Here is a 17,826-nt window from a genome sequence, read left to right on the forward strand (position 1 = left end):
TTCGATTTGGGGGAGAAAGTACGCCCGAACTGCGCCGTGGACCAATACAGGCCCACGTTGAAACATTTTCGCTGTCCGGACAGCACGGTCCGGACGGATGCGGGCGTGTTGATGATCAGCGTTGGAGATGCCCTGATAGAGCAAAGTTTATGCAACACAAATTCTTCCTGCAGTTCCGAAACATTGAAATGTGTATTTTAAACTTCTAGACTAAAATCCAGGAAAAACAGATTGCTGGCTTCTTAGCCACTGGAGAACGTAACCATACTTTAAACATCTTCTTATGCGCATTAGACCCTGAACAAACCAATAGTGTGAGATACATTGCAAGCGTGCATGGTATGAAGAGCTTCTGATTTTTGCAAAGTCTCCAATCTAGCCGAGTGTTTCCCAAAACATGTGCATGAGATTGGTATTTTCTAAAACTGAAATTGACATCATCTTCCATGTCCGTGATTGATTTTACAATAATTCGTATTGGTCTTTGTTTCTCCATCCCTCTAATCTAATCAAACTTGCAAACAAATACACGCCTGTAAATCATCTTGAGGAATGTATTATTTTAAAATAAATAACTAAGTATCATCTCAATTACTAGATGACATGCCATGCAGTTGAGGTAAAAGTGCTAGAAGGATTGGCAGATGAAAGGAATTGAGGGAGATAATAGAGGTGGTTTTCTAAAGTGACTGCTGATGGCACATGAAAGACGACCAGATCAAAACCACTATGGAACCGACAGGAACAGTGTAGAGGATACTAGAGCACCAAATGGTTAGAGGTTTTGAAATCGAAGTTATTTTCATGCCCCCACGCACTTGGCCCCTGCCATGGCTTGTCCAAAACTAGTGGGTAGTTGCAGTATTGCTTAAGGTGGTATGTTGACCGTTGGGTTGGGTGCATATACAAAAGAGTTCGGTGATAGGACCTTGAAAAATAGCACAAAGTAAAATGGGCAACGAGTAACCAAGAAAATATTGCATTAGGATTCTTCAATTTGATGTAGTTTACTTAATTAATTACTGCTCCAAGTCTAATGGTTGACAGTGTATACCTGTCGTTCTGAAGCAATCTTCGCATTTTGTCGATGAGCTGCATTTCGTTTAACTTTGCTTCCTTGGAACCATAGCCAAATTTATCTAGAATATGCTCAAAAAGTTTCTTCACATTAGGATTCCGACCCACTGAAACAAAAGCTCTATGTTGGAATTGGGATTGAAGCTCGTCATACACTGCCTTGGCAAGTGTTGTCTTGCCCAATCCTCCAAATCCGACGATCGAAACTATCTTGAGTTGCGGTTTTGAGACATTCCCATCCCCATCCTTATTAGAGAGCCACCTGATTAGCTTGTTTCTTGGCTCTTTGATGCCAACGAGCTCCTTTGGATCTTTGTATATAGCCAAAATGCGAGGATCAAAGGTAATAGTGTCAGCTACATTAGCCATGACTTCATCAACCTTGCATCTTTCACGTCTATCAGCCACAACCTGAACTTGTTTCTTGATGTCTTTGATAGCGTCTTCAATCGGATTGTGAGTCTTGCCCCACGTGAAGAGGTTGAACATCCTATGCATGAGCCCCATGAAGAGGCCCATGTCAGAGGCATGCCCAATGTGTACCAGGAATCCATCAACAACATCCTCAATGTCATATGACATCTCCCTGACACTGTCAGCCCAGCGCTTGACCTTGTCATCGAGGTAGTCCCGATGTACCTCCGACACCTTGCACAAGGCTAGCTGCATCTCCCTCAGCTCTTCTGATAAAGACTCTATGTCTATCTTCACGCTTATCTCTAGATTGTACTCTTTGTTGAGGAGATCGCCAAGCTTGTGGCGCAGGCTGCCCATGGCCCCGGTTGCAAGATCCACAATTCTGTTGCTCATATTGCTGTGTTGGTTGCCCAAAATACTTGGAGTTGTGTGGAAGCTAAGGCACTCTAGTTGCTTGGGAAATTGTCGTCGTGTATCTTTGTAGCTAATAGAATTGTTGCCCTTGCACGCAGAATAGTGAGGTATTTAGATTAAATAAACTAATTTCTTAAAAGATGCAAGTTGGATTATTTGAAAAAGCTCACCATCGGAACTGCCTCTTCTTGATGAGTTGCATTGATGTTGGGTTTGATCTCGCTAAAAGCATACTCAACAATCTTATTCTTTTTCTTCTAACAACATACACATTTTGTTAAGAAAATAAACGGAGACAAAAAGAGAGAAGATACATATACAAGTGTCAAACCGGTCACCTTGGTGTCATCTCGAATCTTCATATCTCCCCTAGGTTCCTCGGGATCATATACCACAACCGTCAAATTCACCTCATCTAGTCCATCCGGCTCTATAATGAACATGTGTTCAGTGATATCCTCGGCTTTGACCTCCCTGTTGACTTTTGTGCTCTGCACAAGAAACACGTCGGTGTATGGCATACCGTGTGGTGTATTCTCCCGTGCTTGCATTGTTATTTGGATAGCAAACTTGGATTGTGGTGACACAATGCCTTTGTTTGGTTGTGTGCAGTATTGTCGGCTTGGCGTATCGATGTTGAAGGCGTAGTAACCTTTTGTCTTGTTGATTAGCTCAACTATGGATGATATTGACTTATGAAGCTCAAAAGGAAACCGTAGTTCGAGCGGCATAATTCCAAGCATGTCATCCGAGTAAAGGTGTATCTGCGAGAGAAAAGCGAGATACATTATATACTCCATCCATACCATAATTGTAAGTTGTATTGTACTTTCCTTGTGATGCCTATTATAAGTTGGTGATGCATCAAATGTGTTGTATACTCCATCCCTCAACTGAGTGAATGCACACGGTTACATCCTAGAAGGGTGATGTTAAACTCATTGAATTTACGGAGAAGGGCGACGTACGAGAGCATCTCGGCTCACCTATCTTTATGGTGCAGGGCACTCAGATTACTTTCATAGAGCCAGATTCCGAGGAGCAGAACTCTTACCCTAAGACCTTTCAAGACACCCTAGATGCTAGGGACGACACATATGAAACGGTAGACCTACTGCAGATGTTGGCGCCAAACCTGGCAGCGCCGCTTCTTCTTCCACCTCACAATCTCTCTACATACTCTCTTGTTTCTCTTGAACACACAAGCACACATGTGAAAACTGAAGAAAACACACACGCACGCACCCACGCACATAACCAAGAAAGATGACCAGATGCTTTGCCCAGAACACTTCCTGGGTGAACACAAATAGTACATTGTTTCTTCTGCCAACACGGCTGCTTTTCTCATTCCTTTTCTTGACTTAAATAGGCAGTATAAGATAAGGACTCACAGATCTGCTGATCCTAAACTTAAGCCAAGGCCATGCACCCCTGGAATCTCTCCACGATGCAGAAGACTCGGCCACCACACACACACGTACACACCTAACCAGCTAACCCATGCACTAACTAATCCCTAACTACACGCACACGCACAGTACTTGCGCAGCGTCTACTCAACGGCCAGCATACACATGCACATGGCTAGCTAACAAACTCCATCCGTGACTAAATCAACTAACTATGCTGATCCACTACTACTAGCTTGCATGCACACACATGATCTGACCTTTACGTGAGTACACAGGCGCAGCCTAGTGGATCGACACGACTACATGCATGAATGGAAAAAAACAGGAAACAATCTAAACCTAGCACTAATAACAAGATTAGTTCCAACATATTGCAGAAAAAAATTGGAATCCAAAATTCTCACTTAAAATGATACATGCGTCTCTCTGCTCACATTAAATGATGCATGCGTCTTAAACAATGCACTTATTTAACTGAATGGCACAATCTGGCTTACCTGGTCAATGTGCTCATTCATGTTTTCTTCAGTTTCATTGAGAATACAAATTATATCCAATATAAAAGGTCTATTTGATGGTTCTTTTTTCCTGCAGTGTGCCGCAATTTTCAAACATTTAGTTACTTGCTGGTATTGGGACAGCACCGTATCTTTCGGTGATTTATCCCACCTGTGTATCCACCTTCGAAGCACCTGCATTTCCCAAATGACACTTTCTATGTTAATTAGATGACGCTAGCCCGGTAGTGTGTGTCCTCAAAGAGTGCATCGGCTCACCTCATACCACAACATAAATCCATATATATATAACCAAAACTAGAATGTTTTTCTTTCAAGTTTGCGAACATGTATTATTCTACTACTTTGGATCCATTGCAAATGCACGGGCACATTGCTAGTCATATTTAAACAGTCGACACTCAAATGTATTGTGTGTGTGCGCGCGCGTGGAGTAGATGAAGCTTTGACAAAGAGTAGTGGATTTATGTTGTGGTATGAGGTGAGCCGATGCACTCTTTAGTGTGTGTGTGTGTGTGTGTGTGTGTGTGTGTGTGTGTGTGTGTGTGTGTGTGTGTGTGTGTGTGTGTGTGTGTTACGTTTCACTCAAAATATATTCATCGGGGTGCTTTGATGAGGTGAGGGAGAGGGATGTGGTCAGTTTCAAGATACTAAGGGGTTTTATGCAAATTGGAGCAGAGAACTGGGGTATTTTTGCAAAAATGTCGTAAATGACCTCACAACCATTAGATGCAGATCTGATGGTTAGAAATAACAAATGGCAGACAGACCATCATCACTAACTGAGTCTTCTATAGGAGTAGAGATTTTATCGAGCTACCAATATATTATTCATATAAGGGGTGATATGTCAATTCAATATTGTGGGATGCAAAATAAGTCCTTCATCTAAACAAATGTAAGCAAATTATGCAGTACCCACGAAAAGAGAATCAAAATAAAGTGCAAAACTTTGGCATATATAGTTTTAAAAATGGAACATCTGCATAATGAGATAGTTGGCTCTTACATTAACATTATTTGGATCACCCCTACATCCCGTTACCAGTTCCGTGATTATAACACCCAAACTATACATGTCAGCCTTTTTTGACGTCTTGCCACCATTCACGTATTCTGGAGCACAGTATCCCCTACAGAAGAAATGCCATATTGATGCATTATATCATCAAGAGACTTGTAAACTGTAAATTCCACAAAAAGACAATATGTTATATTGATGCATGGCTTACTGTGTTATAAAACGGGCACCACTGGTGTGTGTGTGTTTATCAAGTCTTGATAGACCAAAATCTGTTATCTTTGGCACCATATCATCATTTATCATTATATTGCTAGGTTTGAGGTCCATATGGATAATATTATTTTCCTCGTGAAGGTAATGCAAACCATGACAAATTCCTTTAATTATTTCATACCGTATACTCCATTTAAGTCCTCTTAATTCATCTGAACATGAAAAGGGGGGAAGTGAAGTAGGAAGAATAAAATATTCAAACAGACATGCTAAACTGTATACTAAGGAGTGTAGAACATTTTAATGGAAGTATGTCCATAAGAATTTTTCAACCCATGGAATTAAATGTACTAGTAAGCAATGTTGAGGAAATCGTTAACTCGTAGCTGCTCGGTTGGCCGGTAAGTAAGGGATTAATAGGCTAATCGGCAAATTAATCCATTAATTGGATGATTTATTAGTTTATCGGCCACTCGGTGACCCTACAAGTAGGGATTAACGACAAGTTAATTGGTTAATCAGACAAATTCTTGAAGAGCGCTAGTAAGAGAGAGAAATTATGAACTAAATGAAGATCTGCATGAAATGTATCTTTGTCATACCTGTAATATGTTTATCAAGGCTTCCATTGCTGATATACTCAAAACAAAGTAATCTTTCTCTTATCTGGGCCATAACCAATTCTGTTGATCCTGCCTCTTTTATCGCTTCACGATGTGTATTTGAACAAAAGCCAAGAAAGCGGACTACATTTCGATGGCTAATAATCTTCATCAAGCTTTTAACCTCACGATCAAATAACCTGTCGTTGATTGTGTGTTCACTCATAATTATCCTCTTCACGGCAACAATCCTACTGTGGAGCACACCCTATCCGTAAGCATTTAAATGTGGTCATTCTCAGCCCCCTCACGCCAAAACAAAGACCTATTGCACTTATTAATGGAAGTAGTAATATTTTACTCAACTTCAGATCTTTAATAACATACTCCCCCCAAAACAAAATCTTACCTTGTAAACCACCCCAAATCCGCCCTCGCCAATTTTTCTCATTTCAGAGAAATTTTCTGTAATCTCCTGTAAAAGTGCTAATGCCAGATTGGTTGGTTTCTCAGATCCGGAGAGTATGCGCTCCAGGACAATTCCATCCCCCATTTTAAGTGCAAGGTGCTCTTGAAAACTAGAAAAAGCACAAATTAGTCTCCTTGAGACATGCTTGCACTGCATAAATATACAATAAGTAATTACTTACTGTTGGCTTTATAAGCTAGGATCAAACTCACGTGTAAGTATGATCCTCGGCTACACGGGCGCGTACTACTCCAGGAAGAAGTCATGGTTCCAAGGCAAACAAGTCCGGCAACGGCGGTTCCAAGACAAACAAGAATGGCGACAAGGTGAAGAAGGGTGGCAAATCAGCGACTATTGGTGGAGGAATGAGAGAAGCGCCAAATTATCATCGCACTGCAACATCCCCATCTAGAACCCGATGTTGACCTACACCAACTGTGGCGTGTGGCAGGGAAGATGAAAATTATTCTCTGAACCCTACAAGTGTAGCAGGCAATCATGGACAACGACGTAACCCAGTCTGTGTTGATGACATTGGCGGAGTTCGTGGCGGCAAGAGAGACGTCGGACACATGCATGAGAATTGGAGAAGATCGCGTCATGAAGGTTCTGGCACAAGTACTCAAGAGGCAATTTCACAAGCTACAGATGGAGGAAACTGAATCCATGAACGACTATGCCATGTGTCTCATTACCTTGGTGGGAACGATCCGCACGTTTGGTGGAAAGCTCGAGGTCGGGATTGTGGAGAAATTTTTATGTTCAACGACTGATAAATTCACATACATCATCTGCATGCTCGAGCAGCTATACGACATCGCGGACATGTCCATAATGGAGGTGACTGGACACCTATGGACATGCAAAGAGATGCACGTGGTTGTCGAAAAGGTAAGGGAGAAGGTGTTGACCAACTCCTATACTAGTGCACAGATTGGGAGTCGCCAAGTAGCAAATGAAAGCATGACAGCTGCGAAGGCTCAAGTAACACAAAGCACGACAGATAGACCAGAAAAGGCAAGCCACAAGGTTGTGGTAAGGCGTGCTGATCTAATGAGCGAGAGCCACGTGACTTGGATATGTCCAAGGTCGAGCGCTATCACTTCAACGAGATGATGAGTCACTTTGCGAACGATTGTCCGTAGCCTAACAATAGGGAGATCAAGAAAATTTGGTGTAGCGGAAAGATGAACTTTTAGGTCTTCTCATGGCTGACGTTTTCGACCTTGCCCAATCCGTGTTTGTGAAACCAAACCAGAACGTGCCACTTCATCACAAGAAAATAATACCAAAATTATCCAAAAACTAGAACACGTTGGGTAACTACACGGGTGATAGTAATCACATGACGGGGTGCAATGAAAAATTCCTCGAGCTAGAATACGATGGTGAAGGATATGTAAAATTCAGTGATGGTTTGGTTGTGGAGATTTGCGATAAAGGTTCTGTCCTCTTCGAGGGTCTCACAGGCAAACATCGCATACTCACCTGAGTATACTACATCCCTGGGTTCGCAACAACATCATCTCTGTCAGAAAACTTGAAGAGAATGGATGCCAAGGTGGATATTTAGAACAAAGTAATGACGATCTTTGATAAGGTCCGACACGTGCTAGCACGTGTAAATCGCACGTGGAACAGGTTCTACATCCTCAATCTTGCTCAATCTCAACCGTAGTGTTGGTTCATCAAGAGTGATGATGACTCCTGGTTATGGCATGCTAGATTTTGACACGTTGACTTTTACGCCTTGAAGAAGATGTAGAAAATGAAGATGGTACATGTGATGCCATTTATCGACATGTTGATCGAGTATGTGACGGGTGCTTGGTTGGAAAACAACATCGAAACAGTTCCCTGCCTAGTCTACCTATCGTGCGAGTGTTGCACTTGACCTGCTCCATGATGATCTATGTGGCCCTATCACCCCAGTAACTCACACAGGAAAGAAGTATTTCTTTTTTTTTTGGTAGATGACTATTTGAGATACATGTGGATCATTCTCGTACGACCTAAAGATGAGGGGTTTGAAGCTTTCAAGAAGGTGAAGGCTACAACAGTGATGGAGCACAAGTTGATGGTTCAAGCTCTACGCACATATCACGATGGGGAATTTATGTCTGGATGATTTCAACGAGACAACGACTACTGTGATAAGATTGGAATAAAAGATTCCACACGGCACCTTATATGCCACAGCGGAATAGTGTAATCATGCGTGTGTAGTACAACCAAAAAGTTGTGGTAGCACCCGGGGGTCCCGACCCCCTTTATCTGGTCTGTTGAGCCTTGATGAGATTCGTGGATGGGTCTGTCGAACAGCATAACATTTGCTGGGGCAGCGAATTAATCCAGTCCATTCTGACTGAGCTAAGAGCATCTACAGTTGCCATGGACATATCCGGTCCCTCAAATGCTCGCGGACCTGTCCGGGCGCGTCCTGGTACAGTAACCAGTCACGCCTTAAATAATGCAATCCATATCCAGACTTCTCAATTATCATATTTCAAATACATACAAACTCATGCAACTACGTCGATGCATTTTACACACATCGTCCGGCCACACCGTCAGTACTAACATGCCATCGGACTACTAAAATTTGGCATGTTTGGGTATGGTGGAGATCATCCACGACTGCCCTTGCCCTTCCCGGAGCCCTTGCCGTCCTTCTCGCGAAAGTGTCGGTCGAAGTCACAGTAGGGATCGAGCCGAATCTGCTCGTCGTTGGAGTTGTCCTTGTCGTCGTTGTCCTCCTTCCCCTCCTTCGGTGGTAGTCCGGCCTTGGCATGGACCGCCCGATTCTGCTCTCAGGTGAGGGCATGCATGTTCCTCCGTTGTCATTTCTTCACAATACAGACGCGGATGGCTTCCTCTGCTGCGGCCGCCCATGCCGCCGTATCAGCCGCCTCCACTGCCGCCATTTCCGCCGAGATACGGGCCTCGGCGACCCTTATCCTCTCCTTCCTACAGTGGGCTGTCGTTCCCGGTTGGACTCATAGTCTGCCCGACGGGTGATGGGGAAGGAGAGATTTTTCGGCTGCCGGGACCGCGATGATCCAGCCCTAGAGGAATCGAGCACCCGTTGAGCCCACGATGTGGAGTCGCGAAAGATCCGTCCGTCGGCCGCGCAGTGTCCTCCCGGGAGCGGGGAGTGCAATGCAGACCACCATTGCCTCCTCCAACCCGCATGGGATGACACCCCAGTCGACGGATCCAGATTGGTCGGAATCAGATCTGTTGTCCGTCATGTCGGAGACGGCCGGAAATCACTGAAGGTGAGCTCGGGTGGCGGAGAGAGTGGAGGGGAGAGGAGTGTGAAGTGGGTAGGCTTTGGTCCGATGAGCAGATGGATACGAATATATATGAGGTTGGGTGGGCTAGCATGGGCCGGATCCGACATGCCGGATGCGCATGGGCGCGTCCGGGAGGTTCATATCCGCTCATATTTTGGTTGGATATAAGAGGTGCCGGTCAGTCTGTGCGTTTGTGGCGTACGTCTGGGTCAAAATTTTATGGCTGGTCTGAAATGGGGCAAGCCGCTTAAACGTTTGAGGAGGGTTCAAGGCGCCCGGCTGTAGATGTTCTAACAGCGCTGCTCCTAGCGACAAGTAGGGCATAGGGGTGGCAGGTATATAGCAGGTCTGCCGATTACTGTTCAGAAGACCACTCATTGTTTTCGTAAAGGAGAAATGACCACTCAGAGGCGCTGCATGTGAGAGGATAATATCAGGTTGAGCGAGTGGCCTGAGATGTTTGATTTTGACATACAGATTCCCACGGCGAGCTCAGTATTTTTAGCTATCCTCCTAGAGAAGTATGGATACTCGATGTAACAACTGAGTGTATCGAACTTTGCAATTTTGTGAGATGTTTGAATTCTATCTAAGATATACTTCCTCATCAATTTTTTGCATTCTCTCTATGTGAATAGCATCGATAGATAGGCGTTAATTGTAGGCCAAATTCTTGAGAGATTAAACTTAGGTCGGTATTGAAGTCCTACTGTCCTAGAGAATCAGGTGCATACGGAAATATATTAAACTAAATGGTCACTTCGGCGGATTGAACCACGGGCCGACAGGTCAGTCCTGATATCGACATGAGCCACAGGCCCGACGGGTGACACATGCAGGGGATTCCGCCGGCACACGAACAGTGCTACGCTAGGCTCAGTTGTATTTAAAATACTGTCATGCTCACGCGCTTAGAGAATATACATCTTCAAAGCCGAAGAAACCTCCTGTAATCGATAATGTAGATGACAAAACTTTACGTCTCCATCTTTAGAAGATCTGAATACAACACCTGGGGTTCTAAATTTGCATCACCTCCAGGAGATGTAAAACTAACTAGCGCGCGCCAACCGCCTTACCGCTTTCAGTTTTGTTCTGCCCGCCGCCTCCTCGGCTGCAGCCGCCCACCCCGCCACGGCCTTCACTGGGTGACCACCATCCCCAATCCTGCCGCCGTCGCAGCAGTTTTGCCCCACCCCGTCCGGTGGCCGTCGCGGCTGCGCCGCCAGCGGGTCGGCAATCCGCGGTGGAGGGGTGAAGCGGTCGGCGACGCGCTACCAGGCGGAGAACCCATCTCGGCTGACCAAGAAATCAAAGGCGGCCGCGGCTCCGTCGGTCGATTCACCGCTGTTGATGGTCGCGGCATCTGCATCCGATCAAGGAACCCCTACTCCACTCGCCGTCGGCCATGGAGGAATACGTGGTCACACCCACGGTCACCGCATCCAACATGTTCGACGAAATGTCCAACAATGGTGACAGAAATGTCCAACAGTGGATGTACAGTAGCCGCGCAGCCGTCGGCCGGTTTTACATCTTCATTTGCAGCATTTATTGGAGTTGGTGTTTTACATCACCAATATTCATCGTCTGTTGGAGTTGCCTCCTTTTTGGAGATGTAAAATGCACTTTTTGAAGATATAAATTTACGTCTTCTAGTTTCATATCTCCAAATTTGTATCATCTATTGGAGATGCTCTTAGTATTGCAGTAGTCTGCTAAGGGCATTTCTGACAGCGACCCGTAAATTTTCTCCCGCATCTGTCCACGGACAAGGGATCAGTCCAAGGACATGGATGAGGGAGGCCGTCATCAATGCTGCCCGGATATATTTCAGCCACAATCCAAGGCACGAAATTTGTTCAAACACGAAGGGTTCCGTTAAAATTCAGACATAATTTGCATAAAAAGGTTGATATTTAATCGTTTAACTAAAATACAAAACAAACCTAAGCTCTATAACATGCAACAACCTCGTACGCGTGGCCGCCCTGCCCTGCCGAACCACCGTCGTCGTCCCTATCATTATCACCGTCGTCGTCGTCCCTGTCGTTATCGTCATCGCCGTCGTGGGCCCTCCAGCGACCGTACGACGCCGAGGGCCACGACAGCCTTATCCAGCTGTTGTATGCCGCTTGCAGAGGAGCCTCTCTGCCTCCTGCTGCACTGCATGGAGTGCCACCGCGGTCTCTGCTGACAAAGCCTTCTGAGCCTTGGCGGTGGCCATGTCGTGACCGGTATTGGCGGAGCCGTCGTTAAGCGACCACTCCTCGCCGATCTTGGCGAGCTTGCCGTGAAGGCGACGGCGGTGCCGGGCGGCCGTCTCCAAGGTGGTGACAGAGCGATCGAGCGCCCACGTGGCGGTGAAGTCAGGGACCCATTCCGGCACCACGTCTGACTTTGCGAACACGGAGCGACGATCGACATTGCACGCCGTCGTACCTCACATGCCTCCTCGGAAACCACGTCCCAAGATCCGGAGGCACTGGCGTAACCGCATCCATCGAGGTAGTGGAGGATGCGGCCCTGCGCCTTCGTGATCGCCGCGGCCTCCGAGAGGAGGCGAGGCCGCTGCGGTGGCGGCTCCTCCGGCGACTACTGTGGCGGCTGGTCTGGAAGAGATGACGATCTCCTTCTTGGTGAAGGAGCCGGCCGCCGCAGATGCCGGAGGGCCCAGAGAGTGATGGCGGCGGCGCCAAGAACCACCGGAGGAATTAGAGCTTTCGTCCCCGCCTCCTGCCGATGCGGAGCACCATTACTTCGGCATCACCACTGGGTTCGAAGAGTAGGAAGGGCTCAGCGAGGTGGGTGGCGGGTAGGCGGAGGCCATCGATAATCGGGGAGGGGGGTTGCGACTCTGTGTTTTGTCGGAGCACGACTTATATAGCCGCTGCCAGGCCAGGCCAGGCGATAGGGCGGTCAGCCCGCTTCAATGCGATGCAGCGGCCGGAGTTGGTTCTCAAGAAGCTGCGTCCGCATTGAAGCGGGGCCTGCCGAGAGGTCGCGTCGGTTAGTGCTGCCCTACCTCCGGTCACATCGCACGGCATCAATGCCGATCGTTGCGTGCTCTGGGCCAGCAGGAATGCGACGTGGTAAGTGACGTGTGCATCGGCAGGAAAAGCGTGAGAGAGACGGATTGAGGGTTTGGGATGGGCCAGTGTGATCAGAAGCGGGCTTAGGATTGATCCGGACGCCCGCGAAGCTTCCCCACGTTTGTCTACTGTTTGCGAGAGAAAGTACGTCCGGACCATGCCGCGGACCGATACAGGTCCGAGTTGAACTCCGTCCACGGTTCGAAGGGCGCGGTCTGAACGTATGCGTTTGAGGATCGCCGTTGGACATGCCCTGATCCAACCGGCGGTCAAAGGACATGGCACGTATCCACGTGCAAGATAATGCACGGGCGGCTAAGATAACCGGCATTACAGGCCTCCGGGTGCGGATAGGCCAGACTCAAACGAGAATAACCGAACAAATGATAAAAAATATATTAAAAAGAAAAAAAATATACATAAGTCTTAAAGAAGATATGCCGGTCTGTTTCTCAGACATACACCAGATGTATGTTAGAAAATTTGTACTCTCTCTATCCCATAATATAAGACGTTTTTTATATTAAACTAGCTTGCAAAAACATCTTACATTATGAGATGGAATAGTACTATATATGCATCAATGGGGTAACCGAGATATTTGACTGTTGTTCAAAGGTAAAATTTCAATCTTGAGCTAATCTACATAGCTGGACACGGAAAAAACTTCAAACAGAAATCCATAGCAAGGAAGTGCGTACCTAGTGGAGAACGGGCCGGTACCCCTATGTGTGGTCTACAAAGTACAAACTCAAATTGCACTGCAGATGTCCAAGCGATTTGGTCATTACCTGCAATAAAGAAGATTCGAAAAATGGTTTTAAGATGTACGTCAATGTATCATTCGCAAAAAAAGAAAGAAAGATGTACTCCCTTTGTCCGGAAATACTTGTCCTCGAAATGATTGTATCTAGACTTAATTTAGTTATAGATACATCCATTTTATCCATTTCTAGGACAAGTATTTCCGGACGGAGGAAGTACATCAATGTATAAAGGAAAATGAAACAAGATATGATGCTTGTCGAACTGAGATGACAATAGAAATTTTCCTAGTCACCAAGTTAAGTCTAATTTGTTGTCACTGCCTATGAGATTGCCAACACAGGAATTTGCTTAAATAGTTGTTTGATGGCAGCACAGGAACTCAAATCATGAACACACTGCTGGTTTATCAATAACACAGTTCAGAGCAATACGTAATTCTTGATGAGGCCCTGCAGTCCTATCATCAATCTCGGTATCAATTGTCCCGTGACTGCAAATGACGGCCTCTTCACTGTAACAAACAGAGTAGACCCGCCACGTCTATCACATAGGCATCACGGCAATCTCTCTTCCTGTACGAAACCAAAAAGATCTAAAACAAGTTAATCGAGTGAACCAGCTTCAGGAAGAGAAAGAAAAGAGTTGCGAAACAGGTTAATCGTGTGAACCAGATACAGGGAGAGAAGGAAAAGTGTTGTAAGACAAGTTAATCGTGTGAACCAGATACAGGAAGAGAAGGAAAAGTGTTTTCTCTTCATCAAATCTCTGTTGATTCTCTGTAGGTTTAGGAATCCCCAAATCAACCAAAACATGCGCAGTGCGTGAGATGTACATGGTACCTTCAAGATTCAGGGCAAAGGCTCATGGTAACAAAGGAAGAAAATTTGCACGGGGGAAGAGAGAGAGAGAGAGAGAGAGAGAGAGAGAGAGAGAGAGAGAGAGAGAGAGAGAGAGAGAGACGGCACCAACCTGGCTTTTGGAGATGAAGGGATTGTGGAGGAGATGCGAAGCAAGGCGCACGAAACCGTTCTGCTATGTGGCCATGGAGCAGTAGGAGTGCGCCATCGGCTTCAACAAAGCGTCAATGGAGGAACGTGAGGAAGACGGCATTCTGTCCCCCACATTAAAGCTCGTCCTGTTCGTAGGACCACTAGAGCAAAAGCCTAACCATCTTATCTTTAAAAAAAGAAAAAGAGAACTTCAACAAAAAAAAAAAAAAAACGTAAGAGCACCTCTACCTCATATCTGTCCTATCAGCACTTCTCATTTCTAGCCTTCCTTTAGTCATATCCCCACTTCATATGAGATGACAGTGGTTAGGCATGGGTTTATGCAGTCTAGCTATTCGGGTTCAATTCTAATAATTGACACGCGATGCACATGAGTTTTCATCTATTTATTGATGATCAATCTTGGTGTGGTAGGACCACTTATTAAGATACAAATTTGGTAATCATTAAAAATATTCTGTGAGAACCATGCTTATCTTGGCATTCATATAAAAAGGTTGTGTGCATGTCTAGTTTGGGCAGTGGATGGAGATTGAAATTCTCTCCAAAACTTTAGAAGCCGAATGGATGGTCGGGGCTCCCGCTCCCGCTAGGCTGTGGCGGTCGTGGCTGGTGTGGCTGCTACGCCTAGATCCAGATGCATTGCTGCGCTACTGTGAACTTTTGGCGGTGGCGCGACAAAACAGTTGAGGTGCGATAATATGCGAGCTCGGGGCGGGCGTAGTGCCTCGGTTAGGAGACGCAACATTGATCTGTTGGTTGTGCGCTCCTAATCTAATGGAGGGCGTGCAACGATCGTGATATGCCTTTCATGCTTCAACTTCAGCCATGTCATCCCCTGGATGGACGAGCCTGGACAGGGCTTTATCTAACGAGGTGGTGGTCGATGATGGTGTACTCCGCCATCGGTGTTGGTCCTTGTGGTGACCACTCCGTCCCATGGCTGTGGACTCACTGCGGATTCGGTGACCATCGGAAGGTCTTTGTGAGGGTTTCTCTTTTGAGACCTGGTGCTTGTCTTACATAGGGAGATGCAAACTATGAACGACGACTTGGTGCAGAGGAATGATTGTGAAGCGGCCGCATATCGCATGTAGCTGCTAGGATCAAGAAAAAGTGGTGACGACAACACATAAAAGATGTCGATGGTGGTGCTACTCGAGCACCCGGTATGTCGGTTTCTCGTTTTTTAGACTTTTTGTGTTTGACTGTTTGCATCTTCGTTACGCAGAGACTTGGTGTTACTGATCATGATTTGTATCCATTTGATGCTATATTTTTAGTTAATAGAAGTGCCCCGGAAAGAAAATCTGCCCAAAAACAAAAATCACACTCCAATCATCCAACTTCTAATGAGAACCTTGAATTTAGCGATGACGACTTGATGCAACGAATGGTCCACTACGAATCTTGGTGGCAAGGAGCGGTCCAATAATGATGCCCGGTGAATGCAGGTACTACAGTAAGGGCATGGCCAATGCTCCACGGTGGACAGCTGCCCTAGCTATCCACCTAGGCTTGGGTGGTCCAAAATGACGCATGGTGTCGCTTGAAGAGCCAAACCGGCTCCTGCAGAAGAGACGGGCTCCTCCTTGACAAAAGTGGAAAAAGTAGAGAAGTAGGAAGAAAAGTATAGACATGCAAGGGCTCTCTAGGGTGTGTGACTTTCATACATGGTTTGGAATTGATTAAAAGATGGAGGAAGAGAGATTAAGCGTGGGCCTAGTGAGGCAGCTATGCATTGGGTGATTACAATTTCATACTACTGCTCTAACACATTTATCTATGTGGAAAGGCTAGGGCAGCATCAAAGTGATGCTTCCATTGTACATGCCCTAACGGCCAAGAGACATCACTGTGCAGCTGTCAGTGTCAGCTGCCCGAAAGGACTTTGACAATGCCAAAGCTGGACACAGAGCATTCAATTCTCAGTACACACCATGTGCAGCCACAGTTCATTTTTTGACGGAACCTCAAGAGCCAGGAGTTCCTAAAGATTAAAGAAAAATAAAGTTAGCCGTTTATAAAGAATTAGGACCAAAACCACATGATTACTTGATTGATTTAGGGGCATAAATAAAAACTATGACCACGAGCACAAAATTAACACAATGAGGCCGCAACCGGCCCACTCAACCTCCACGTCTACGTTTAGATAAATTAGCAAACTTTTAATTGATTTAATCTAAAATAAATCATGATGATAACATTAGCAGTATTTATTCATACTGATGTTGAAACATGCAATGTGATCCAACCCGTGATTGGATGATTAGGAGCATAGTGGTATCCTCAACTCATCAGAGTTAAAGTCCTAGATCTGACGTTGGTGCTTGCATTTTTGAATTATTTTAGGCCTTTTCGGCAATGTGCATTCAGTGAGATGAGAGCTCTCATCGACTACGACAGCGTCTATGACGACTTCGTGAATCTCAAGATGATTTGTCAGCTCAGTCTCTCGGGGGTGCTCATAGGATAGGGTTTGCATGTGTGTTCATAGGGGTGAATGTATATGCGTATGTATGAGCGTCTGCGCCTGTACTGTGTTAAAAAAACAATATTCAAATTGTTAGGAATAGCAGCTTGTATTAGCAGGAGGCGAAAGCCGACATATATGCATGTCTAAGAGAATTTCAAAAGACGAGAATATAGAAGGCCAAAAGACATCATCAATATAACTCTAACACTCCCTCAAACTCATGGTGGATCCACAACACTGAGTTTGAAGAGGTGAAATTCATGTTGCGCTCTAGTCTGTGCCTTCGTGAAGAAGTCTGGTAATTGTAACTTGGAAGACACATATTGAAGAGCAATAATACGATCCTGCACAGTAGCGCACATAAAAAAGTTTCAACACCAATGTGCTTGGTAAGCTCATGATTCACGGGGTCCCCCGCAATACTGATAGCACCTATACTGTCGGACAAGAGGATGGTAGGTGTAGTAACAGAAACACCAAAATACTCCAGCAACCATCATAACCAAGTCACCTCTACCATCAGAAGAGCCATAGCTCGCAATTCGGCCTCCGCACTCGAGCGGAAAATTGTAGTCGGTTTCTTCGTCTTTCAAGCAATGAGAGAACCACCAAGAAAGACATAGTAAACAGAAAGTGAACAATGATCCAAAGGATCACTGCTAGCCCACGTAGCATGCATCCGAATAGGCCTAGAGCTGCAACGGGAAAAAAAAGAGACGATGAGAGATCATGCCACGTAGATATCATAGAACACGACGAAGGTGACTATAATAAATTGAAGTGGGGTAGAAACAAACTGACTTAGAATATGAACATGATAGGAGATATCCAGATGAGTGACAGCAAGGTATACAAGACTCCTAGTAAGATGACGATAACACGTCGGATCAGACAAGAGATCACCATCAGAAGCATGAAGGTGTGAACTCCATAGGAGTCTCAACAGTGCGTCATCACTAAGTGCCGCATTATCAAAAATATCCTTGATATAATTTTTGGGAAATAAAAAGCCATCAGAGGTGGAGAAAACCT

The 17,826-nt window shown here is 45.5% G+C and overlaps 1 protein-coding gene across 12 annotated transcripts in view; it reads right to left on the minus strand.

Moving 5' to 3' along the window:
- The window catches only part of LOC119278946 (disease resistance protein RGA5-like), an 18,878-nt gene extending 4,488 nt beyond the window's left edge, over nucleotides 1–14,390 (minus strand). The window contains exons 1-12 of one of the 12 annotated variants that reach the window (XM_037560338.1): nucleotides 14,275–14,390; nucleotides 13,737–13,877; nucleotides 13,239–13,328; nucleotides 6,090–6,258; nucleotides 5,681–5,948; nucleotides 5,074–5,290; nucleotides 4,851–4,974; nucleotides 3,993–4,015; nucleotides 3,821–3,911; nucleotides 2,247–2,672; nucleotides 2,079–2,165; nucleotides 1,055–1,995 (exon numbers count right to left, since the gene is read on the minus strand). In XM_037560338.1, coding sequence (XP_037416235.1) covers nucleotides 1,055–1,995; nucleotides 2,079–2,165; nucleotides 2,247–2,672; nucleotides 3,821–3,911; nucleotides 3,993–4,015; nucleotides 4,851–4,974; nucleotides 5,074–5,290; nucleotides 5,681–5,948; nucleotides 6,090–6,233 — 2,321 coding nt within the window. In that variant the 5' untranslated portion in view covers nucleotides 6,234–6,258; nucleotides 13,239–13,328; nucleotides 13,737–13,877; nucleotides 14,275–14,390. Of the gene's footprint in view, nucleotides 1–1,054; nucleotides 1,996–2,078; nucleotides 2,166–2,246; nucleotides 2,673–3,820; nucleotides 4,016–4,850; nucleotides 4,975–5,073; nucleotides 5,291–5,680; nucleotides 5,949–6,089; nucleotides 6,259–6,330; nucleotides 10,528–13,238; nucleotides 13,329–13,736; nucleotides 14,012–14,144; nucleotides 14,224–14,274 lie in introns of those variants that run through there. The other 11 variants (XM_037560339.1, XM_037560337.1, XM_037560332.1 and 8 more) reach the window with 11 other exon arrangements.
- Between the last annotated feature and the right edge of the window lie 3,436 nt (nucleotides 14,391–17,826).

Source organism: Triticum dicoccoides, chromosome 3B (assembly GCF_002162155.2).
Source record: "Triticum dicoccoides isolate Atlit2015 ecotype Zavitan chromosome 3B, WEW_v2.0, whole genome shotgun sequence".
NCBI classification, from domain to species: domain Eukaryota; kingdom Viridiplantae; phylum Streptophyta; class Magnoliopsida; order Poales; family Poaceae; genus Triticum; species Triticum dicoccoides.